General features: G+C 42.3%; 1 protein-coding gene across 7 annotated transcripts in view; it reads right to left on the reverse strand.

Moving 5' to 3' along the window:
* PKNOX2 (PBX/knotted 1 homeobox 2) overlaps positions 1-22335 on the reverse strand; it is a 305145-nt gene that overhangs the window by 61328 nt on the left and 221482 nt on the right. For 5 of the 7 annotated variants that reach the window (XM_072156593.1, XM_072156589.1, XM_072156586.1 and 2 more), the window contains 2 exons: positions 13078-13187; positions 2628-2764 (listed from right to left, as the gene is read on the reverse strand). In XM_072156593.1, coding sequence (XP_072012694.1) covers positions 2628-2764; positions 13078-13164 — 224 coding nt within the window. In that variant the 5' untranslated portion in view covers positions 13165-13187. The remainder of the gene's footprint in view (positions 1-2627; positions 2765-13077; positions 13188-22335) is intronic. The other 2 variants (XM_072156592.1, XM_072156591.1) reach the window with 1 other exon arrangement.

The raw sequence follows: 22335 nt of genomic DNA on the forward strand, positions 1-22335 counted from the left end.
GGCAGCTTCATTAAATAGTAGCCACCAAATGCTAGGGTCAATGTCACGGATGCTTCTGCAACCTATGTTCCAGGACCGGGTCTGCCCTCGACCCGGGATGTGGGTCGCGGGGGTACCCAACCGGAAAGACGCACAGGTGTGCCTCTCTCCGGTCCCCAGCTCCCCTCCCTGCTACCTCACCTATCTGCAGTCCTGTTACAGCAGGCTGGCGCGCATGCCCGCCTCCTAGGGCACGTACGCGCCGGTGGTTGAAGATTTAAAGGGCCAGCACACTGTTAATTGGTGCTGGCCATTTGCAGGAAATTGGATAAAAGCCGGCCTCTCACAGGATTCCCTGCCAGATCTTTGTGCCTAGTGCCACTGAGAAAGCTATTTCATGCGATTTGCTGTATTTCTGAATTCCCTTTGTTCCGTTATTGACTCTGATCCCGTGCTGCCTGACCTGACCTACCGCTATGTCCCTGACTCTGATCCTGGCCACCACCATGGACAAAGTCGCACCTGGGGAACAATCTGGTGGTACCACACCGCAAAAAGTTCAACCTGCTTTTCAGTGGTGAAAACCAGGTACCACTTAGACTCCGGTCCCAGGTGTTGGCTTACGTCATCGCCCCGGTGGAACAGAGGATCCACTACCACTGATCCTGACAGTCAACCTCTACTGTGAAGAGGCGACTCCAGGATGCTGACCTTCAGGGCAGAGTGTCAGGGAAAAAATATCTGAGACTGGAGATGCAGAACAACCTTAGTCCTTAGTTGCAGCGTGTCTTCACTCGCATCACCCAGGGTTGTTGTGGAGGGGGTCAGGACAACCAGCACAGAGAAGGAGGGGGAGAACACAGCACAGACAGGACCTGACATCTTCTTCCCTCACATGTGTTCTGCCTCCATGCTGTGCCCCTCTCCCTCCTCCCTCTGTGTCCCGACATCTCCAGGCAGAGCTTTACATAGAAGGGGAGAGAACTCCAAGATTAGGTGCAGACTCCATCCACGATATACACTCTGGGGGCACCTGTGACAGGTACAGCGCAAAGCCGAAAAAGCATTTATGAAAAATGAATCCAATACAGCTCACCCCTGGAAATCTTCCTTTGATGGAATGAGTAGACTGGTCATATCATGTGTCCATGCATCGGGCTAAGCATCCCAGGACTGGAGTAAAACTTTTATATTTTATTTCATCTTTTAAAAAATTGATAACAAGGATACATATTACAGCTGGTGTAAAGGCAGGCCAGTCCATAGCATGAGTTACAGGAGCGACTGACATGCAGGAGCTACATTATGCAGGAGCTAGAGACACATTACAGCCACACAACGACTACTATTGCTATGCATCAGAAGGAACTCAGGGCCAGTTGCACCTGCATATAGTCTCACAATGGTTCTGATTTAATCCTGGTGCCTAATGTCAGTCAGAATACCTCTAGCTAAGAAATCCTTCCCCAAACCATTACTGACTCTCTACCAAACGAAACATTGCAGGCAGAACATACTCCATAGCATCTCCAGACTCACGTCATGTCTGTCACTTTGCCCAGGGCGAACCTGCTCACATCTATGAAGAAAAGATGGTGCCATTGTTGAATCTACCAATCTTGGTGTTCTCTGGCAAATGCCAATCGCCCTGCTCAGGTCAGCACCAAGCTCTGGCTGCCAGGCCCTCATACCATCCTCCTGGAGTCTGTTTGAGACAGTTTGAGCGTTGGATATTAGTTGCCTGCTGCAGGTCATTTTGCTGCTCCTCCTTTCACTCCATACCTAGGAAGAGATAGTGGTCCTGCTCCTGGGTTGTTGCTAGAGGTTTTACCTATCCCAAACCTTAGTTCCCTATTTAATCACCACCGCTTCAGAATTTCTGTCAAGCAAGATCTGAGGGGAGGTTACTGCTGGACCTATCCTACATGTAGACACATCACTTCAGATGGCAGTCAGTGACATGCTCCTGGTTTAGGTCAGCACTGAGTACTGTAACCAGTAAACACAAAGTATCACCTCCAGCCCAATGTCACTAGATGATGAACACAATTGATACTATGGGGGAGATTTATCAAACTGCCTAAGAGTAAGAATGTGTTTAATTGCCCATGACAACCACTTACAATTCCCCTTAAAAATACTCATGAGCACTGGTAAAATGAAAGCTGAGCTGTGATTGGTTGCCATGGGCAACTAAACACATTCTTACTCTTTGGCAGCTTGATAAGTCTCCCCCTATGTTTTTGGGCTTATCCTATAGACAGAATCCTAAAACACTACAAATTTCTGTTGCAGAGATAAAAACAACTAAACACATAAAAAATGACACTGCTTGTAAAATATAAAACACCAGTACAGGGAGAAAGCCCTAGGGAACACGAGTGCAGGACTTGTCAGCCACCTCTCTTGTCAGGAGTTCTGCCATCAGCACCTACCACATTTACTGATCTGAGCTTTGTCTTTAATCCCATTTTAAAGTCATGTTGATGAGAAAATGAAAAGAGAGAAAGATGCAATGACAAGTTCTACTTACACAAGAATCATGCTGACAAGTTAGCCCGCGGCTGAATTCACACTGTACCTTGGCACATCACTATGGAGCTGTGCATTAGCATTTTACAGAGTCTGCAAGAAGCTCTTTCAAGTACCTGTAGACAGCACGCTTGTCAGCTTCCAGCTGAGCCTGAGGGTCAATCGGTGCACCAGGGACAGGGTTTGCTGCTGCAGAGGATGTTGGGAGGTGGACTGGCTGGGCCTTAGCTGTCTGTTGAGCCGTGGCCGTCATCTGCTCAAACACAAAAATATACAGGGTAAATTATAAGTCACATTATAATGTCACATATAGATACATATAGATACACAATACATTTCATTCATGTATCCTATTGATACATTTCATCCAGTCACTTTTAGGCTATATTCACACTGCCGTATGGGGGACGTTTATCTATACGGCCTACGTATATACGGCCTATATACGCCCCACATAGAAGGCAAAGAGCGCACGGCGCCCTTTGGTACCGTACCGCTCCGTACCCCGTGAAAAGATAGGACATGTCCTATATTTTCTTGGCATACGGCGCCGTATTCCTCTATGGAGAGGGGCGGGGTGAGCAGCGCTCACCCTCTTACTCCTCTCCCTGGCACCGCCATGTGCCCGCTGTGCTACAGGACGGCGGGCAACTGCAGTGTGAATGTGCCCTTAATTTGTGTTTCTTAAATTTAATCCAATAACTTTTCATATATTCTCTATACATTTACTCCAGTTACTTTTCATATGTTCTCTATACATTTCATTCAGTTATTTTTTATAGGTTCTCTGTATGTTTCATACAGTTACTTTTCATATGTTCTCTATATATTTCACCAAATGACTTTTCACATGTACAATAAATCTACATCAAGCTATATGATTGGACGCTATGGCACTGTTATTTGTTTACTAAATGTGAAGACTGTATAGCAGCATGACCACGTAATGGAACTCTTTTAGTAGTGTTATTGAAGTATTGATTTGAGTGGTTTTCAATTTGCTTAAAATTTCTTTTACATGTTTTCTTATAGATACATTTTAATTTGTCAACCTGGACCCCCAATTGAGCTTGGAGGCAGCACTGCCCAAATACATTCATTACGTACAGTGAAAGATTTTAGAAGGTTGCAGGTAACTGTTGTGCCAAGTCTCTACCATGCAGGCCATGTATGAGGACAGACAGGGAAGTAATTTGTGCTCATAGAACAGAGAATAATACAAAATGCTTATACGTAGGACGTACCAAAGACAAGGTCACTGTGATAAGTCCTGAAAACTCCCTTGTGATAAAGTATTTACGTCGGACTAGTAAACACGCCACCCGGCGCTTGCAGATTTGTTTCTAAGCTCCCTCTGTTCTATATTTTTGGCCATATGTGGGCGATTATTCCAATCTGAGTGCAATCTTCATAGTGTGATATGCAGCGCACCTCAGACCTGCGTGAAAGGCTTCCTTTCCTCGTTTATCGGAACTCTAATTGAAAAGGACAGAGGCAGTGGAGATAAAAGGAGCAGCGACCCAACGGAATGAAAATGTAAATCTGGAACCAGTCAGATCCCAGCTTCAAAACAACCACCAGCTGAGACGTTGTTATTGCATCTTGCTCTGGGAAGGACGGTGATGCTTCAGATTTATAGAGCTGCTGGGGGCCAATTCAGCGAGCGCCTCGCTCCATTGTTACGGCTGCAAGCAAAACAGTTTATCTCTAAATAGATTTCTCCTTCCTGAAATAAATCTTTATTTCATATCAGCTGGATCAGAAATATAAGGAAAGCAAAAGATCTAAGAACGACCTCTTGTGTAATCCCTCTTGCCGGGGAAAGTCACACCATACCATTGGAATTACCCGGGTGATGACATTAGCTTATAAATATGAAATATGTGGTATGATTAGGAATTCTAAATACATAGGGTCACAAAACAAAAACAAAATAAATTACATAGTTTTGGTACAAATCTACCAATTTTCCATCACAAAATTTAATTTCAAGTTTTTATTTTTTTATCTTTTAAACTTTGGACAAACCAGTGTTGCTCCAGTAGAACTGGAAATGTATATATAACCCCTCTAGTACTTTAAAACACAAATTTATTTTAAATAAACATGTCCCATCACACTGGGCATTAATTTTCTGTGATATTTTAAATTAGGGCTAGGGTTAACGTTACGGTTAGGGTTAATCCAAACCCTAATCCTTAGTTAACCCTAGTGCTAACCTAACACTAATAAAAAAGAAATTAGAACATTAACAAAATGAGACATGACTTAAAAAAAACAAAACAGAAATAACAATGGTGAAGAGGTCTGGAGGGGATTATGAACCAATTTCCAACACGATTGGTAATAGGCTACTTTATGTCTTCTTTAGTCAGGTTACCTCTATTTATCAGTAGTACTCCACTAAAAATGAAATACTGTTACAGGAACCATTGCAGCAAGTGCCATAGTAAATGTCGAGCAGTGAAACAGGATACAATTTGTTACAATTTGACCTTTACCCATAAAAATGCAAAGAAACATGTTTATGAATATTTATAACTAAAAACAGCAAGGGATGTTATGTAAATGGGCCATGCAAATGAGAGAGCACAGCTCAATAATGATAGAATCAGTGTTAATTTGCAACAGCTCAGAAATATCAGGAAATTGTACAGAGTCTGACGCGATCACCTTACTTTTAATGTTTAGTTTTAATGGTATTATACTGGAAAGTTATGAACATTGAATTTGTTATCTAGTATCTTGGTCAAACTGAAGTTTGGCACAATGAAAAGAATGTTCTATAAAAGCAAGAACATCTTGGCTAAAGTTGGATAAAGCTGGTTTATGGAAGAACTTTGATGGTGAAATCAAAGAGCAACTTTACTTTCATTGCCAATGCCTACCAGTTTCAATTCTATTCTTGTCAGTTGTAATTCTATTCTTGTCCTGCTCTTGCAGTCATAGTCTCTGTTGCAGACAGTTGCTGTCTTTGCTCATTATGTTTTTGAGGCTGAAATTTTCTTACAAAATAAATTCTACAGACTGTAACTGCTGGAGGGGAGGTGCTTCTCCTTCCTGCTCACTCTGGATGGTTTGGAGGTCACGTGGTGCTGCTCTGGGAAGCTAGCAGGAGAGCCTTGTGTCTGTGCAGCTCTTTGAGTGCAGATTTCTCCTGCAAAGAATAGTGAGGTTGAAGAGCTCTGCTGTTCCCTATTATTTCCTGGTCCTCAAGCACCTCAAGATGTGTTATACACTACTCACTCCACTGCAGCATCCTAACCCCAGCCAAACCCCTAGTGCTCTCACAGTACATACTGCATTTGCATGTAACTATTTCACTGCTAATTTATACTATTTATTCCATTAGGTTAATCACTAAATAGATTTTATATGTACACACTGTTACGTCTTTGCCTGTATCGTCTTCTGTCCGCGGTATGCGGCTTAGAAGGCGTTGAGGTTGTTCAGTCTTCCTGTGTGTGAACTGGGACTGAGATTGCTGCAGGGTTGATTGTTGCACCACACCCGCTTCCCTGCAGTCTAGCAACAGTTAACCTGCTGTGAATGACAGATCTCTCCTCCAGTCACCTTGAGGGGAGGTTTCCCAGTCACCTATATTACTTCCCAGCACAGGTTCCCCAGCGCTGGTAATATTCGTATTTTTCAGCTCCCCAGTCCTTTCTGCGTTTTGTTTTGATATTGACTTCTCTGGCATTCTGACTTTGGCTTTCGTTACTGACCTCGGCTTTCGCTTTCTGATTCTGCTTATATATTGCTCTCTCCGTTGTGACCCGGTTTACCTGACTTCGCTACCTGTGTGTATTGTTTGTTTGTCGTGTTTTTTGTCTGCACTGTAGCCTAGGAAGGGATCGTCTTCGTGGTTGTCCCGTATCAATAGGATACCGGAGGCAAGTAGGCAGGTGACAGCATTGGGGGGCTCAGACTTAGGGCTCACTGTCTGGTTAGTTGCCCCTGAATCCCCGAGCCATCATTACATTATTACCAGCCCTTTAAATCCTTAGTTTGCTACGTCTTCCGGACCCGCCAGGATGAGCTCCATCCCGGATCTTGTGCATCGCATGGAAGGCCTAGCAGGCATTGTGGCTGATCTGGCTAACCAGGTCCATGTTCTAACTCAGTTTAGAGCAGAGACCCCTGCCACGTCTCCTGCTGCTCCACAACCTCCACTCCCCAGTATTAACAAGGTAAAAATGTTACTCCCGGATCGATTCTCAGGTGATAGAGAGAAATTTGAGACTTTCAGGGAATCCTGTTTGCTTTATTTTCGGGTTAACCCGTTATACTCCCAAACTCAAATGGTAGGGGTGGTTATTTCCTTACTCCAGGGGGATCCCCAGGCATGGGCCCTGAAACTACCTCCAGCCGCAGAGGAGTGGTCCTCTTTGGAACGCTTTTTTCGATCCTTGGGGGCCATATACTCAGAACCCGATCATGTTGGGCTTGCGGAATCCAGTTTGCTGTCTCTTTCGCAGGGTACCCACTCTGTGGAGGAATACTGCATGGAATTCCGCAAACACTGCGTAACCTTGAACTGGTGTGAACCGTCCCTGAAAGCCCTCTTCAGAAAAGGCCTGTCAGAACCTGTAAAGGATGCCTGGATTGGTCATCCTGATCTAAACTCACTGGAGCAAACCATGGCCTTAGCAGTCCGCATTGATCGTCGCCTACGGGACAGACGAAAAGATAGAGTAGGTGCGAGTCACTCCTCCGGGTCACCTTTACTTTCTCCTAAAAACTCTGTCTCTCCTATTTCTGAACAAGAACCTATGCAGTTGGGCACGGCGAGAGCCAAAACCCGGAAAGAGCATCGCCAGAAGAATCGTCTTTGCTTTTACTGCGGTGAATCTGGACACTTCTTGAGAGGCTGCCCTACCAGACCCAGGCCACAGGCGGAAAACTTCAGCGCCTGAGTGGTAATCGGGAGTGTCACTCAGGCGCACAGGTATCTTCCGACTCGGTATCTAAAATTTTGTTGCCAGTGTCTCTGTTTGCTAAAGATAAGTCTATATCTGGACAAGCTATGGTTGATTCTGGATCCGTTGCTAATTTTATTGACTTTGCTTTTGTTTCAGCCCTAGGGCTGGAGTTGGTTAACCAGAATCCTCCTGTCCTGGTTGTGGGGGCAGATTCTACCCCTTTAAGGGGGGGTAGAGTTTGTTTCAGAACTCCACAGATAACCATGCAGGTTGGTGCTATTCACACCGAACGGGTAGTGTTTTTTGTTTTAAAAAACTTGTCCGCTGATGTCATTTTGGGGTTTCCATGGTTATCTGTACACAATCCTGTATTTAATTGGACCACTGGTGAACTGGTTAAATGGGATCCGCTGTGTTCCTCCCATTGTAATACGCTGTTCCTCTCTAAATGTCAGTCAGAGGAGGAAACTCTGCCTGAATTTATCTCTGATTTCTCTGATGTTTTTGATAAAAAGACTGCCGAGTCCCTGCCTCCACATAGGCCTTATGACTGTGGGATCGATCTCATTCCCGGGTCTAAGTATCCCAAGGGAAGGATTTTTAATTTGTCTTCCCCAGAACGAGAGGCTATGCGAGAGTATATACAAGAGAGCCTTCAAAAGGGTCATATACGACCCTCGAATTCCCCTATGGGGGCTGGTTTTTTCTTTGTTGGGAAAAAAGATGGTGGACTTAGACCCTGTATTGATTACCGTGAACTGAATAACATCACTGTCAAAAACCAATACCCACTTCCTCTTATCCCTGATTTGCTTAACCAGGTGGTGGGTGCCCGCTGGTTCTCCAAAATTGACCTCCGTGGTGCCTACAACCTGATTCGCATCAAAAGGGGGGACGAGTGGAAAACTGCTTTTAATACCCCCGAAGGACACTTTGAATATTGTGTGATGCCCTTCGGGTTGTGTAATGCACCAGCAGTATTTCAAGAATTTGTGAATGATATTTTTCGTGATATCCTGGGTCAATATGTGGTAGTCTATCTGGATGATATTCTGATTTTTTCCCCTGACTGGTCAACTCATATCCGACAGATCAGGGATGTTCTCTCTAGATTACGTAAGAATTCCTTATGTGCTAAGTTGTCTAAATGTCTGTTCGGGGTCCAAAAGATTACTTTTTTGGGTTATATTATCACCCCTAAATCTTTTTGTATGGATCCACTTAAGGTCACGGCTATCGAGAAATGGGAACATCCCAACACTCTTAAAGCCCTTCAGCGGTTTTTAGGGTTTGCCAACTATTATCGCAAATTTATTAAGAATTTTTCTGTTGTGGCTAAGCCGTTGACGGATCTCACTAAAAAGGGTGCTGATCTGACCAATTGGACTCCAGAGGCGGAGCAAGCATTTGCACAGCTTAAAAGATGTTTTGTAACCGCGCCAGTTTTGACTCAACCTGATTTGAATCACCCTTTTGTAGTTGAAGTTGATGCATCCGAAGTAGGGGTGGGAGCAGTGTTATCGCAGGGATCAAAGTCTCTCACTAACCTAAAACCTGTAGCATTCTTCTCCAGGAAGTTCTCCTCTGCCGAACATAATTATGATGTGGGTAACAGAGAGCTTTTGGCCATAAAATGGGCATTCGAGGAATGGAGACACTTCCTAGAAGGAGCTAAACATCGCATAACTGTGATTACTGACCATAAGAACCTGTTATACTTAGATAATGCTAAACGACTGTCCCCCAGACAAGCTCGCTGGGCACTCTTCTTTACTCGTTTTAATTTTGTTGTTACTTACCGTCCAGGCACTAAGAATATCAAAGCAGATGCTCTTTCACGTAGCTTTGGTAACGACAATACCCCAGAGGTTGTCCCAGATAAGATCCTATCACCTGGTATTGTGTTATCTGCCATTGACCATGACCTCGCCACCGCTATCTCGAACTCTCAAGATCTTGCGCCTAGTAATCTTCCTATGGGTAAATTGTTTGTGCCACATAATCTTCGTCTCCGGGTCTTAGAGGAGATCCATTGCTCTGTGCTCGCCGGACATCCTGGTATTGCCGGCACTAAGTATCTCTTAGAAAGGTTGTACTGGTGGCCCTCGTGGTCACGTGACGTTCAGGAGTTCGTAGCAGCATGTGATATATGTGCCAGGTCTAAGGTGCCCAGAAGAGTACCAGAGGGACTTCTCCAACCTCTCCCTCTGCCTAAAAAACCCTGGACTCATATCTCCATGGACTTTATAACTGACTTACCTGTTTCTCAAGGGAAAACTGTCATTTGGGTGGTTTGTGACCGATTCTCGAAAATGTGTCATTTAGTACCCCTCAGGAAATTACCCAGTGCTAAATTATTGGCCTCATTGTTCATAAACAATATTTTGCGTCTTCATGGTATACCAGAAAATATTGTCTCTGATCGGGGGGTACAGTTTGTCTCTAAATTCTGGAGAGAATTTTGTGGTAAATTGGGAATCTCTCTTTCGTTTTCTTCCGCTTTCCATCCTGAGACTAATGGGCAGACAGAGAGACTTAACCAATCGCTTGAACAGTTTTTAAGATGCTTTATTTCCGATAACCAGGAGAAATGGAGATCCTTTCTCCCGCTCGCCGAATTTGCCTTAAACAACAGGGTTAGTACCTCATCTAAAATGTCGCCGTTCTTTTGTAATTACGGGTTCAACCCAAAGTTTTCGTCCTGCCAAGACATTGAGTCTGTTAACCCTTCCGCCGAAGCAACGTTCCAAAGGCTGAGCTCAGTCTGGGCACGGGTTCTGTCGAACCTGGTGAAAGCCCAAGATACCCAACGGCGTCAGGCTAATAAAAAACGATCTCCCGGTCCTGAATATAATGTGGGGGAACGAGTGTGGCTATCTACAAGAAATTTGCGTCTCAGAGTGCCATCTGGGAAATTTGCTCCTCGATTTATTGGGCCATACACGATTAACAAAATTATTAATCCCGTCTCTTTTAGGTTACAATTACCTAGCTCTCTTCGCATTCATAATGTTTTTCACAAATCTCTTATGAAAAAATATATCCCTCCCGTATTACCCGTGACTAAACCACCAGTTCCTGTGGTGGTCCAAGGTGAACTAGAGTTTGAGGTAGAAAAGATTTTGGATTCCCGCAGGGTACAAAACTCTGTCCAATATCTGGTCCATTGGAAAGGTTATGGCCCGGAACATCGTACCTGGGTTTCTGGTAAAGATCTCCATGCTCCACGTCTCCTCAACATATACCACTGCCGAAATCCTTCTAAACCAGGTGGGAATAATGAGGGTCCAGTGGCCCCTCGTAAAAGGGGGGGTACTGTTACGTCTTTGCCTGTATCGTCTTCTGTCCGCGGTATGCGGCTTAGAAGGCGTTGAGGTTGTTCAGTCTTCCTGTGTGTGAACTGGGACTGAGATTGCTGCAGGGTTGATTGTTGCACCACACCCGCTTCCCTGCAGTCTAGCAACAGTTAACCTGCTGTGAATGACAGATCTCTCCTCCAGTCACCTTGAGGGGAGGTTTCCCAGTCACCTATATTACTTCCCAGCACAGGTTCCCCAGCGCTGGTAATATTCGTATTTTTCAGCTCCCCAGTCCTTTCTGCGTTTTGTTTTGATATTGACTTCTCTGGCATTCTGACTTTGGCTTTCGTTACTGACCTCGGCTTTCGCTTTCTGATTCTGCTTATATATTGCTCTCTCCGTTGTGACCCGGTTTACCTGACTTCGCTACCTGTGTGTATTGTTTGTTTGTCGTGTTTTTTGTCTGCACTGTAGCCTAGGAAGGGATCGTCTTCGTGGTTGTCCCGTATCAATAGGATACCGGAGGCAAGTAGGCAGGTGACAGCATTGGGGGGCTCAGACTTAGGGCTCACTGTCTGGTTAGTTGCCCCTGAATCCCCGAGCCATCATTACACACACCATCCTGAGCTCAGTAGATTTACTTGGAATCTAATTGGATTTTATTCTAAGATACTTCATTAGAGCAAACAAAGCCGGTTTGAAGGTATAAGCACTGTGAAAAGAAAAATGGCAAAACTTTGGAAAGAAATAGGTGGAAATCCCAATATGACAATTTGGTAAAAATCCTTATAAATCCAGAGTCAAACTTTTTTCTAATGTTTACAAATAAAGTTTCTGTGAGATCTCTTCACTCTACAATGATTACAAGAGTCAAACTAATCTCCAACAATAAAGAAAAGAAGTATGGCAATACCCTGTTCTTTGTCTCAGAAGCGGCCTGGTGGCCTGAGAGCCACCGTAATGATGATAGCAATAATGATAGATCACAAAGTATTATCCAGACTTGTTGTTCTCGCCCATTGCACTTCTAGTTTGCTGCTATGCAGCAGTCCAAGCATGAGCTGCATTCCATAGTTGTGATTCTACTCCTGCTAACAAATTTGAATAAAGGAGTAATGGAATATATCAATTTTCTTTACATGGGTAAAGATGGAGGGCAACGCCAATCCAGTATAGTGCAATGGCTTTCCTGGCTCAGAAATCTGTGTTTGATGCTTTCAGGGTTTTTTCATTCAGTATTTCCAGCAGGTATATTTCTGATACGAGTAATTATAATCTCAGATACAAGATCTGTGCCCTGTTTAAAATAGTCTTTAATATTACAAGATTCATGTGTCATATTCCAAAAATGTAAGTGAGAACACGTACACCTGGAAAAACCCTGGTGAATGGATCCTTCCTATTATATGTAGCCTCGCTGGAATCAAATAACTTTGATGTAATGTGTATATTTTTAGGAATTTATTAATGGCTTATGGATAAAAAGCAGACTTGGTGTCTCATCAAATGCATCAGCAGTTAAAGCATGTATGTGGACACATGCCTAAGGTGCAAGTGATAGGTTTGGATACATTTTGTGTACTGCACTGTGGGGTTTGCTGGAGCTACAAATGAGAGAGTTCTGTACCAGGGTGCTCAAGAATCAAACAGGAGGGAGAAAATGGGCTCTGAATCCCTGGGGAGGGCAGGGTCCATCGTTCAGCAGCTGTGATGAGTTTATTTGCAGTAAAATGTGAATTTAATTAGACTCTTCACACTTAACTAACTCTTCTATTTCTGCAGATCTGAGGTATTTGATTCTCTCAGCTAATCCTTTTAGCCCTAAACCTCTTCCAGCTGCTGATGAATCTGTGCAGAATTCCGCAACTTCAGCCTCTGCAGATGGTTAAGGTTGTTCTTGAAAGAATGTGAAGTTCTTCCCCTTGGGAGCGCTCTGCATACACTACAGAGATGTGTTTAATCCAATGCTGCCCCAGACCATGCATGAAAAAGGTGCATCCAGAGAGCAAAATCCTGGTCCTGCAGGTTACTCAGTATCAAAGGAAGCTGTATTATAATGAAACGTTTAAATGGGAAGTATCCTGCTATGGATAAAAATTACAATCCAACCATTAGCCACATAACACAGGCAAAAAAAAATGTTCCACAGACTGATGGAAAATCAATCATCAAGCCGTGACAGCATCCTAACATCTATGACCATCATTAGACTACGACCATCTATGACCATCTTTAGACTTTGAATTGTTCTGTATTAAATAGTGTTGGGGTCGGGCCTTGAGTTCAGTACTAGATGACTTTTGGTGTTGCTTTTCTAATCAGAACACCCGTTTATCTGCACTCACCTGTGGGCTCTCTTGGTAAGGGGGTGGCGGCACACTCTGGGTGGCCATCATTGACAGAGCTGGTGCTGGGGACACATGTTGCATCATGGGATTGATTCACATCTAGGGCCCTGTTAAAGGGGAAAAAGTTAATCTTGATTAAAATTAAAATTTCTAGGTAAAATATATATATATATATATGTTTGACTAGTCACAAATAAATATCACTGATGAAGAACTAAAACTGGTTTGGAGATATAGTTTGATAGCAGTAATTTGAAGATCTACTGATGATGCATCATGTGAACCCAGAGCCACAGGTTGGGAAATAATGTAGATAAATTACTAGTTGATTTGACATATCTAATGTATACATGACATGACCCAACAACCTCCATTTCTAACTTCACACAGAAAATTCATTTAAAATATAATCTTTATTTTTCAGATTGAACACATATTAGAACATTTTTACAACAATATCCTTAAAAAATTAGGAAACCTGGACTTGAATCCCCAAAATATGGTGCTCTACGGACACTTCTCAAGTAAAGGTAACCTAGTAACCTATTGTAAATAACCATATCATTCATATTACAATGAGATGAGTATTGGCAAAGCAAAGGCCATCAGTGCCACATTGCAAAAGCCATAGGAAGCATTGAAATGCTGAATGTGAATTGCGTTCTGAAATACAAAATTTACACTAAAACTCTTGTGATTGTGAACAAGGACCACCTGTTGCATTATTTATGAGCTGAAGGTGCCATAAAGGTATCACACCATCTTGTCACCATAAAGACAGTAATAAAAAACTTAAAAAATCCCTCTTTATTTCACTCAAACCATTTAATTGCAATAAAAAGTAAAAAATGCACTAACATCTCCCCAAATGTATTTGTAATGCACCAATCTATAACTGTAATCTATTATTTAAACCACTTAGTAAGTGTTCTTAAAAAATGGCATGAAAATGCTGTGTTACATCACACCCCAGACATACCCTGAATGATACCAATTAAAAAATTACAACTTATCTTGCAAAAAAAGCCCTCAACTGGTTCTGTAGGTAGGAAAATAAACAAGTTACTACTTTAGGAATATGGCGATTGAAAAACAAATCCTTTTTTTTATAATAGTGTTTCATTGTCTAATGCTAACAAAAGAAAAGTAAAAGAAAATAAAAATATAAATTAGGTATTGTCATACTGACCCACAGAATAAAGACAACGTGTTATCTATGCCAGACAGTAAATATCACAACATTTTGAATGCCAAATTTTATCCTCTCCAGAAAGAGTTCATAAAATTAAATCAAAAACTATAGGTACTCCAAGTGGAAATCACCAAAAAGCAGAAAAAACAAGCCCTCAACTTCCGATATTCATAGAATAATAAGAAAATCATGGCTTTTAAAATTTGACTGTTGGTGCAAAGGGAAATAAAATGACCACTTATGGAAGCCAAAGACTAGCCTGTAAGGGTTAAAGGGGTGGTCCAGTTTCCAAAAATAAATGTTAGTGTTTGTATGATGAAAAGTTATATAACTTACCTATATACTTTCTGTATCAATTTCTCACTGTTTTCTATATCTCTGCTTACTGTCCTTGAACAAGAAGATTCATTGTTTATTTCCTGTGGATAAAAACTGGTCCATAGTCATGTGATGTCACACAGGTGCACGGCTCGTTATAACACACAGCTCTGATTACTCTCTATGATGATAACGAGCCGTGCACCTGTGTGACATTACATGACAAGGAATGATTTTTTTATCCACAGGAAGTAAGCAATGAAAATTCCTGTTGAATGACAGCAAATAGAGTTCTAGAAAACTATAAGAAATGTATACAGAAAGTATACAGAAAAATTGTATAACTTTTTATTATGCAAACAATAAAATCTGTTTGCTAAAAGAATACAAAACCTTTAACATCACTTTTAGCAGACTTGCATGAATAGAGATATTCCTTCCTTGCAATTTCAATATAACATATATTAAATGAAAGAATTTTGTGTATCATCAGTATTTGATTTCTGCCTGTACGTGAAGATGAAGTGACAGTCATGCAGGCAATTTGCAAGAAAACTTGCTTCAAAATCTTTTAAATTAAATTAAAAATTATTGCAGATTTTCAATGCAGGATTTTAGCTTTATGTGATCTGCATTTTTCAAGGTCAATAACTGACCACTTAAAAATCAGGTTGAAATCCATGTAAAAATCGGCACTACAGTGAAAATTTACATCTACATCTTTTGGTCTTAATACTAAAGTATTATGCATAAAATTTGAAAAAGTGAAAATATGAAAAAATTCTGTGAAAATATGAGTGTAATCTACACGGAGTAATCTACCCACATGGAGCAGAGATGTGAGTCTGTAAAGAGAGCCACATTCACTACAGAACCTTCCAAAACAGTTTCATTACTGCAAATAAAAATATAAAATGTATCAAAACAAATTTGTAAATAAATAACACACATTATGGGATAATGAGATGAAGTATCAACTGGTATCTAGAACATAGTCTAAGGTCCCTGATAGCACTTTCTGCTTAAAGGCGTTTTCTGTTGCCAAGAAAATATTAATGTGCACTATGAAAGGCAACAGAAAAATAATGAGCTCATTATATACTAGCTAATTAGACTATGTTGACATTAAACCCATTAGACCAATTAACATCCTGTTACTGGAACTAATGTTTTTCAGGGCACCAAGGGGTTAACAGTGACTGGTGATGAAATGGAGACATGAAACCCAGAGAGTGTAATACAGAAAGTACCCTCCAGAGCTGAACACTAGGTGTAATTCAGAGCACTTGGGGCCACAGCGAAGGACCAGAAAAAGAAGTCTCCATGGGGCCAAGGCGAACACATTGAGCACTGTTCACAGAGCACAGAGCAGCCGTGTGCCTCTGCCTCCTCCGCTCTCACTTTGCAAAGAGTTAAGGAAATGGCAGATTTGGAAAATTACACATGAAGTAAACAAAACACAGCTGCTAGAAAATAGTCTACACAAACATCAGGCTGGGAAGGTCCCATGTAACGGAAAAGGCTTAATCGTGTTGAAAACAAATAAATGTCACCCTGATGATCCGGGTATCACGTGGAGCACACACCATGCAAAGCTTCCCGGCATGCCCTGACTGCAAGTATCCCCCCAGGGGGAATTCACACATGCACAAATCTATGTAACTGATACTCTGAAGAAAAAATTGTTTCTGCAATCAGATAAATTGGATAGTCGTGGAATTGTAATCCATCGCATCCCATACATGGAATCCATCACCAGATTTTACCCCTACAAGCTACTAGCCCCCTTAGGTAGAGTATGAAATGTACTTTCTAGTATTATCTTGTATGTGAAATCTCACCCTCTTACTGAAGAGTCATATTTTACCTGAGGTAAGTCAAGTTTAGAGGCTGAAAGAGACCATCACCTTCTAAGAGCCATAAAACTTTTTCATTTCATCTCACATAGCCACATGAGGGCTTGTATTTTATAATGTCACCATTTAAGTATTTACTATTTATAATGCATTGCCAAATGGCCATAGTATTTACTGCTACCATTTTAGGGAACATTTGACCTTTTGAACACTTTATAGTTTGTTCAGGGGGCATGGTGACAAAAAAATCTTCATTTTGGTTGCTTTTGTTTTCACAAACCGTGTTTTCTGGATTTATAATCATATAGTAATATAGTAATACACTCATTCATACATTTTTTGTTCATTAATAATATGTTAAATTGCAAAAATGTTAGGAATTTTTAGGCTTTTGTTATATTTTTCTAAAACTTTTTTTTTACCCTCCTTGGGAACTGACGCAAAACTTTATGTGAGAACTGGAAGTCTATTACAAACTTGAGGAGAGTCTCAGAAATAAATTGAGGAATTGACTTCTAGTCATAGATAAGATGGTGTGGGAGGTACAGAATCTGATAGCTGGTCACATGATGTATTCGAGAACAAGAAGAGAGCGTGCATCTCACTGGTCAGAAGATTACCTTCGTTGGTAGAACCTATCTAATGTCCGGTTTGAAATTACGGTTTGAAAGTTGGAAAGTCACAATTTCTGGCAGTAGACTACACAAACACATGACTGGTGTAACTGAATGATTATACTTATATAGAGAACCTGTGATGTCTTTATAATATAGTTAGTTTAAAGATGTTATGCAAATTAACCCACCCAAAATAAAGACTTCATTAAAAAATATGATTAAAAATCATTACCTTTAACCCTAAATGATTCCTTTCCATCGCTACAATGTTAACAAAATCGGTTTGCAAACGTATAAGCAAAGCACATGATGGGAGACCGATCACACTGTGGGGATCATTTATCTTTTCTCATTTTTTTTGGCTAGTTTTTGTCTTTTTCCATCTGCTACTTTGGTAATTTATCAATCTTACTTTTTCCTTGTGTTAAATGGGATTTTTTTTCACATCTCTTTTTGAGACATTTGTCAAAATGTCACACAAATGTCTCAAGTAATTTCTTTCCATTTTCTAAGTTCTCCTTAAATATGGTATTGTCTGGAGTTTTTTTGCACCAAAAAATGTCGCAAATTTTAGACAATTTGAAATGATAAATTCATTTGCCACATTAAGCACATCTGGAATAGAAGATAAGTGTGTCTAACTGATGGAAAACAAATGTCAAGTGGACATTTTAAAATGTCCCCAAAAAGGTACAAAAATGTCAATGCGCCAAAAAAGTTTCTGAAGAAACAGGAAGAAAAATAAAGAAAAATGACCCCCTAAGGGAGTCTTGCATATTCAATTTTACTTACAATGCCTTGCCTCCTTACTCTAAGTGCTATGATATTCTGCTATATGGAACATTGAGAGAGAGCTCTGTTACATTATTGGGCACTTAAAGTCAGGTGACCAGGATGACATCATCTAAGGTTCTGTTATATGTGAAATGTCTACCGCATGAAATCACAGCTTGCCTCCAAGGAGAATGGTGAGAAGTAGAATTCCATGAGGATTGGTAGAAGTAGAAGTCCATGGAGGCTGCTGTGATTTCATGTGATCAGATGCATAGATGTGGTAGACATTTCAAATGTAATAGGACCTTAGATGTCATCCTGGTCACATGACTTTAAGTGCCCAATGACATAACGGACTCTTTCTCAATGTTCCATACAGCCGAATATCATAGCACTTAGAACTGTCAATCAGGAACAAGGTGGCAGGGCAATTAAAATTTAATATGTATAACTCACTTAGTGTGATGGACTCACATCAGGTGAGTTGTATATAAGTTTACAAACTGATTTCTGTAACATTACAGCCATGGAATTTCTAATCATAGTTTTTAATTAAAGGAAACCTACCACCACGGATCTACCTATTAAGCTAGATCCGGTGGCAGGTTCCTCTAATGTAGTATAGCCCTTTCTAAGGCTAATTCTTTCGTATCCCAGAACTTTTATCAATTTTAATTCCCCCAATATGCAAATTTCCTTACTACTATACATTAGAGCAGGGGTAGGGAACCTATGGCTCGGGAGCCAGATGTGGCTCTTTTGTTGGCTGTATCTGGCTCTCAGACAGATCTTTAATAAATAGTGATGGCTGCTGTGTGTCTGTTAGACTGATCAATGGACACAGGCAGCAATGTTACCGGTGCCTATGTCCTTTGCACAACCCAGGCGCCATCGCCTAAGCTTCGGTCAAAGAGAAGAGCGTGGGAGCGATGAGGAGCTGGCTGCAGGGAGCGCTGGTAAGTAAATATTCTTTTTTTTTTTTCCTGTGACTAAATATCTACTGGGATGCATGTAGTGGGTGTCAGGATTTGGTGTAGTGAACCCTCTGGACCACCACGGACAATGACGTAAGCAGACACCTAGGACCGGAATCTAAATGGTCTTCACCAGAGCCTGCCGCAAAGCAGGATGGTCTTGTTGCAGCGTGGTACCATCAGGTTGTTCCACAGGCGTGGCTTGTCCACGGTGGCAGCCAAAGTCGAGGTACCGGATCACTAGGCAGTCTTGTGGTCAAGAACAGGCAGGCGGCAATGACGCATGGTCGGGGATGGAGCAAGAGATCAGGGCTGGCTGCGAAGGAGCAGAATCAGGAACAGGTCTGGGGTCACAATGGGAGGTCAACACTTGGGAAGGAAACACTGTGGAAAGCTCACTCATAGGCATGAAGCACTAAGATCCAGCGGGGAATGCTTGGAGCCGCCTGTCCTTAAAGGAATCTGGGAAGTGGGAAGCGCCAATCAGCGACGCAGTGGCCTTTTTAATCTGTGAGTGCCAGCGCGTGCGCTGGCCGGCCGGGATAGGAGTCGGAAAGTGGTGAGTTGAGTGAGCTCGGAAAGGGGAGCCGCTACAGAGAAGGGCACAGGGGTGCCTACGATCCGAGACGTAGATCGCAGGGGCACCCGTCACACTGGGACTACCAATCTACTTGGGCGCATGTGCATATTGTACGGCTCTTATGGAATAACTTAAAATATGTGGTGTTCATGGCTCTCTCAGCCAAAAAGGTTCCTGACCCCTGCATTAGAGGAACCTGCCACCTGATATACCTCAATAGTCTACCATAAGTCTTTGGGTGGGTTAATTTGCGTGACAGGTTCTCTTTAACATGTGATAGAAGTCTTATCTGTGAAACCCTGGGATGTTCACACATGCCAAAAACAATGTGATCCTGGCCTAAACTCTTGGTTGAGCAAGATGGTATGGTATTTTGGGATTGATTATAATGAGAGTTACCACTTCTGTTGTTTATAGCGAATAACATGTCTGTTCCATAATGTTATAATATCCAGATGCTCATTTCCCTTAACATTAAGGATATGTATATACAAAAGATAAATGGGTTAATACCACTCCAAAAGAGAAGGAAAAAGGCACTGGTGCACACTCCACAGGCGACTTGTGTGCAATCAACAGAGATTGTTTTGCAACATGTCGGTGGCAGTCACCAAGCAGGGATAATGGCATGTGTTTGTTTTACTGGAGGCACAACACGGAGGCAAAGCTGGGCGACTGGCGCTTCCCACAAATCCAGAGCTGAAATAATCAAACAGTAATTGCAGATGAAGACACAGCCCGGCTGGAGCAAGTGATTTCTAATCAAGAAAGAAAAGAAATATTGGTTCAGGGATTACCATAAATTTCAGGCCAGGGTATTTATTACTCTCATGTGGCTCAGGTGGAGGGAAACTGCAGAATATTCATTTATTGTACACAAGGAGAGATGCTGAGAAGCTCTGTTATTAATCCCTGGGACTTCACCGAAATCCAAAGGTTTTATATTCTATATATTTAGAATACGGATGCATATAAAGGAAAGGGTTTATGATATGAAAGTCAACAAAAGCTCAAATACACAAACTATGTGCTGCCTGTATATGGGTATATACCAACATCACGGCTGAGATTAAAAAATGCTTTATCTCAACACTAGATGAGCAGACCTGTAGTTTTAGCTTATTACTAGCCATGGCCATTATTGTGTACCAGTGGTCAATCGTGGCCATAGCTAGTAGCAAGGGGTGTCAATTTGCCAGAATGGCTGTTCAGCAGCCAATCCGGCTATACGTCTATGTCACACTGGTTTGTTCATCTCTACTCAACACTGCATAGAATGGATTTGTTTTTGTCTGGGATAAACTTGACTGTCCTATAAATGAGAGAATTATGGCCTTTTATCAAGTGAATTGCTCAAAATATTGTCAAGTTAAATAGTTTCTATGGCATATGCCTAATTTAACTGCTCTGTGCAATTTTTGGCAGATATTTCACTGGCTTCGTCATGTTCACTTTCTATCCAGGCACAGATTTGTCTTTCACACCTTTTTAAAATTGTGCAAAACATCTCTCTACTCCCACGGTGACATTACTTCTTGGTTGGTCATGCAGGAGACTTGATCTGTTTATGTGGCTCATGGCTTTGCTTGTCCACCAGATACATGGCAAATGGTGCACTGGAATGATGTGGGATAGGAGGTGATGGTTGTGATTAGAGATGAGCGAGCACTAAAATGCTCGGGTACTCGTTATTCGAGACGAACTTTTCCCGATGCTCGAGTGCTCGTTTCGAGTAACGAGCCCCATTGAAGTCAATGGGAGACTCGAGCATTTTTCAAGGGGACCAAGGCTCTGCACAGGGAAGCTTGGCCAAACACCTGGGAACCTCAGAAAAGGATGGAAACACCACGGAAATGGACAGGAAACAGCAGGGGCAGCATGCATGGATGCCTCTGAGGCTGCTTAATCGCACCATTATGCCAAAATTATGGGCAACAGCATGGCCATGACAGAGTGACCGAATGAGGCTAGATAGCATCTAAAACATCCAATAATTGACCCTGACACTATAGGGGACGGCATGCAGAGGCAGCGGCAGCAGCGGCAGGCTAGAGAGTGGCATGGCAACATACCCTAAATGGACTCAGGCTTCAAACCAATGGGTGGCAGAGAGGAACCAAAGGAGGTGAGCAAGAAGCGCTCAAATAATATCGGTACATGATAAAAGTTTGCCAGTATATTTTGTGGATTACACAGCAGGGTGGCGACAAAGTTAACATGGAAGCCATGAAAACAATCCAAAACAGCTCGTTTGATAAGGGGACCATGTATGGAGGCAGTGAACTAGTAGTAGATTAAAGGTGCTGCAGTTAAAACTATGTTAGTTGGATCTTGGCATGGAGCTGGCGCTCCGCTGCCAGGCGAGCTTTTGCCAATCCAAGCCCCTGTCTCTAGGCTACTCCCCAAACAGCACTTCTAAGAACCTTTTGTATAAGATCAAGTGTAGTAGTGTTCTTATAAGTTTAGGATATGGCGGGTGAGGGGAATGTAAACATCTGCGCAAGAAGCGCTGAAATAATATCCGTAAATGAAAAAAGTTTTCCAGTATATTTTGTGGCTTACACAGCACGGTGGCGACAAAGTTAACAAGTTTGATGCGGAATGCCCTGTAATAGCTCTTGGGCGGTGTGCCTTTTATCACCTAGGCTCAGCAGTTTGAGCACCGCCTGCTGTCGCTTAGCGACGGCACTGCTGCTGTGCCTAGAGCTACCGACTGATGGCGCCATGCCCACGGATGGTAATTCGGAGGAGGAGGAGGAGGTGGAGGAGGGGTGGGAGGAGGAGGAGGCATAGTAGGCCTGAAACACCTGGACCGAGGTAGGCCCCGCAATCCTCTGCGTCGGCAGTATATGACCAGCCCCAGGGTCAGACTCGGTCCCAGCCTGCACCAAGTTAAGTGTAGTAGCGTTCTTATAAGTTTGGAATATGGCGGGTGAGGGGAATG

Source organism: Engystomops pustulosus, chromosome 6 (genome assembly GCF_040894005.1).
Source record: "Engystomops pustulosus chromosome 6, aEngPut4.maternal, whole genome shotgun sequence".
Lineage (NCBI taxonomy): Eukaryota > Metazoa > Chordata > Amphibia > Anura > Leptodactylidae > Engystomops > Engystomops pustulosus.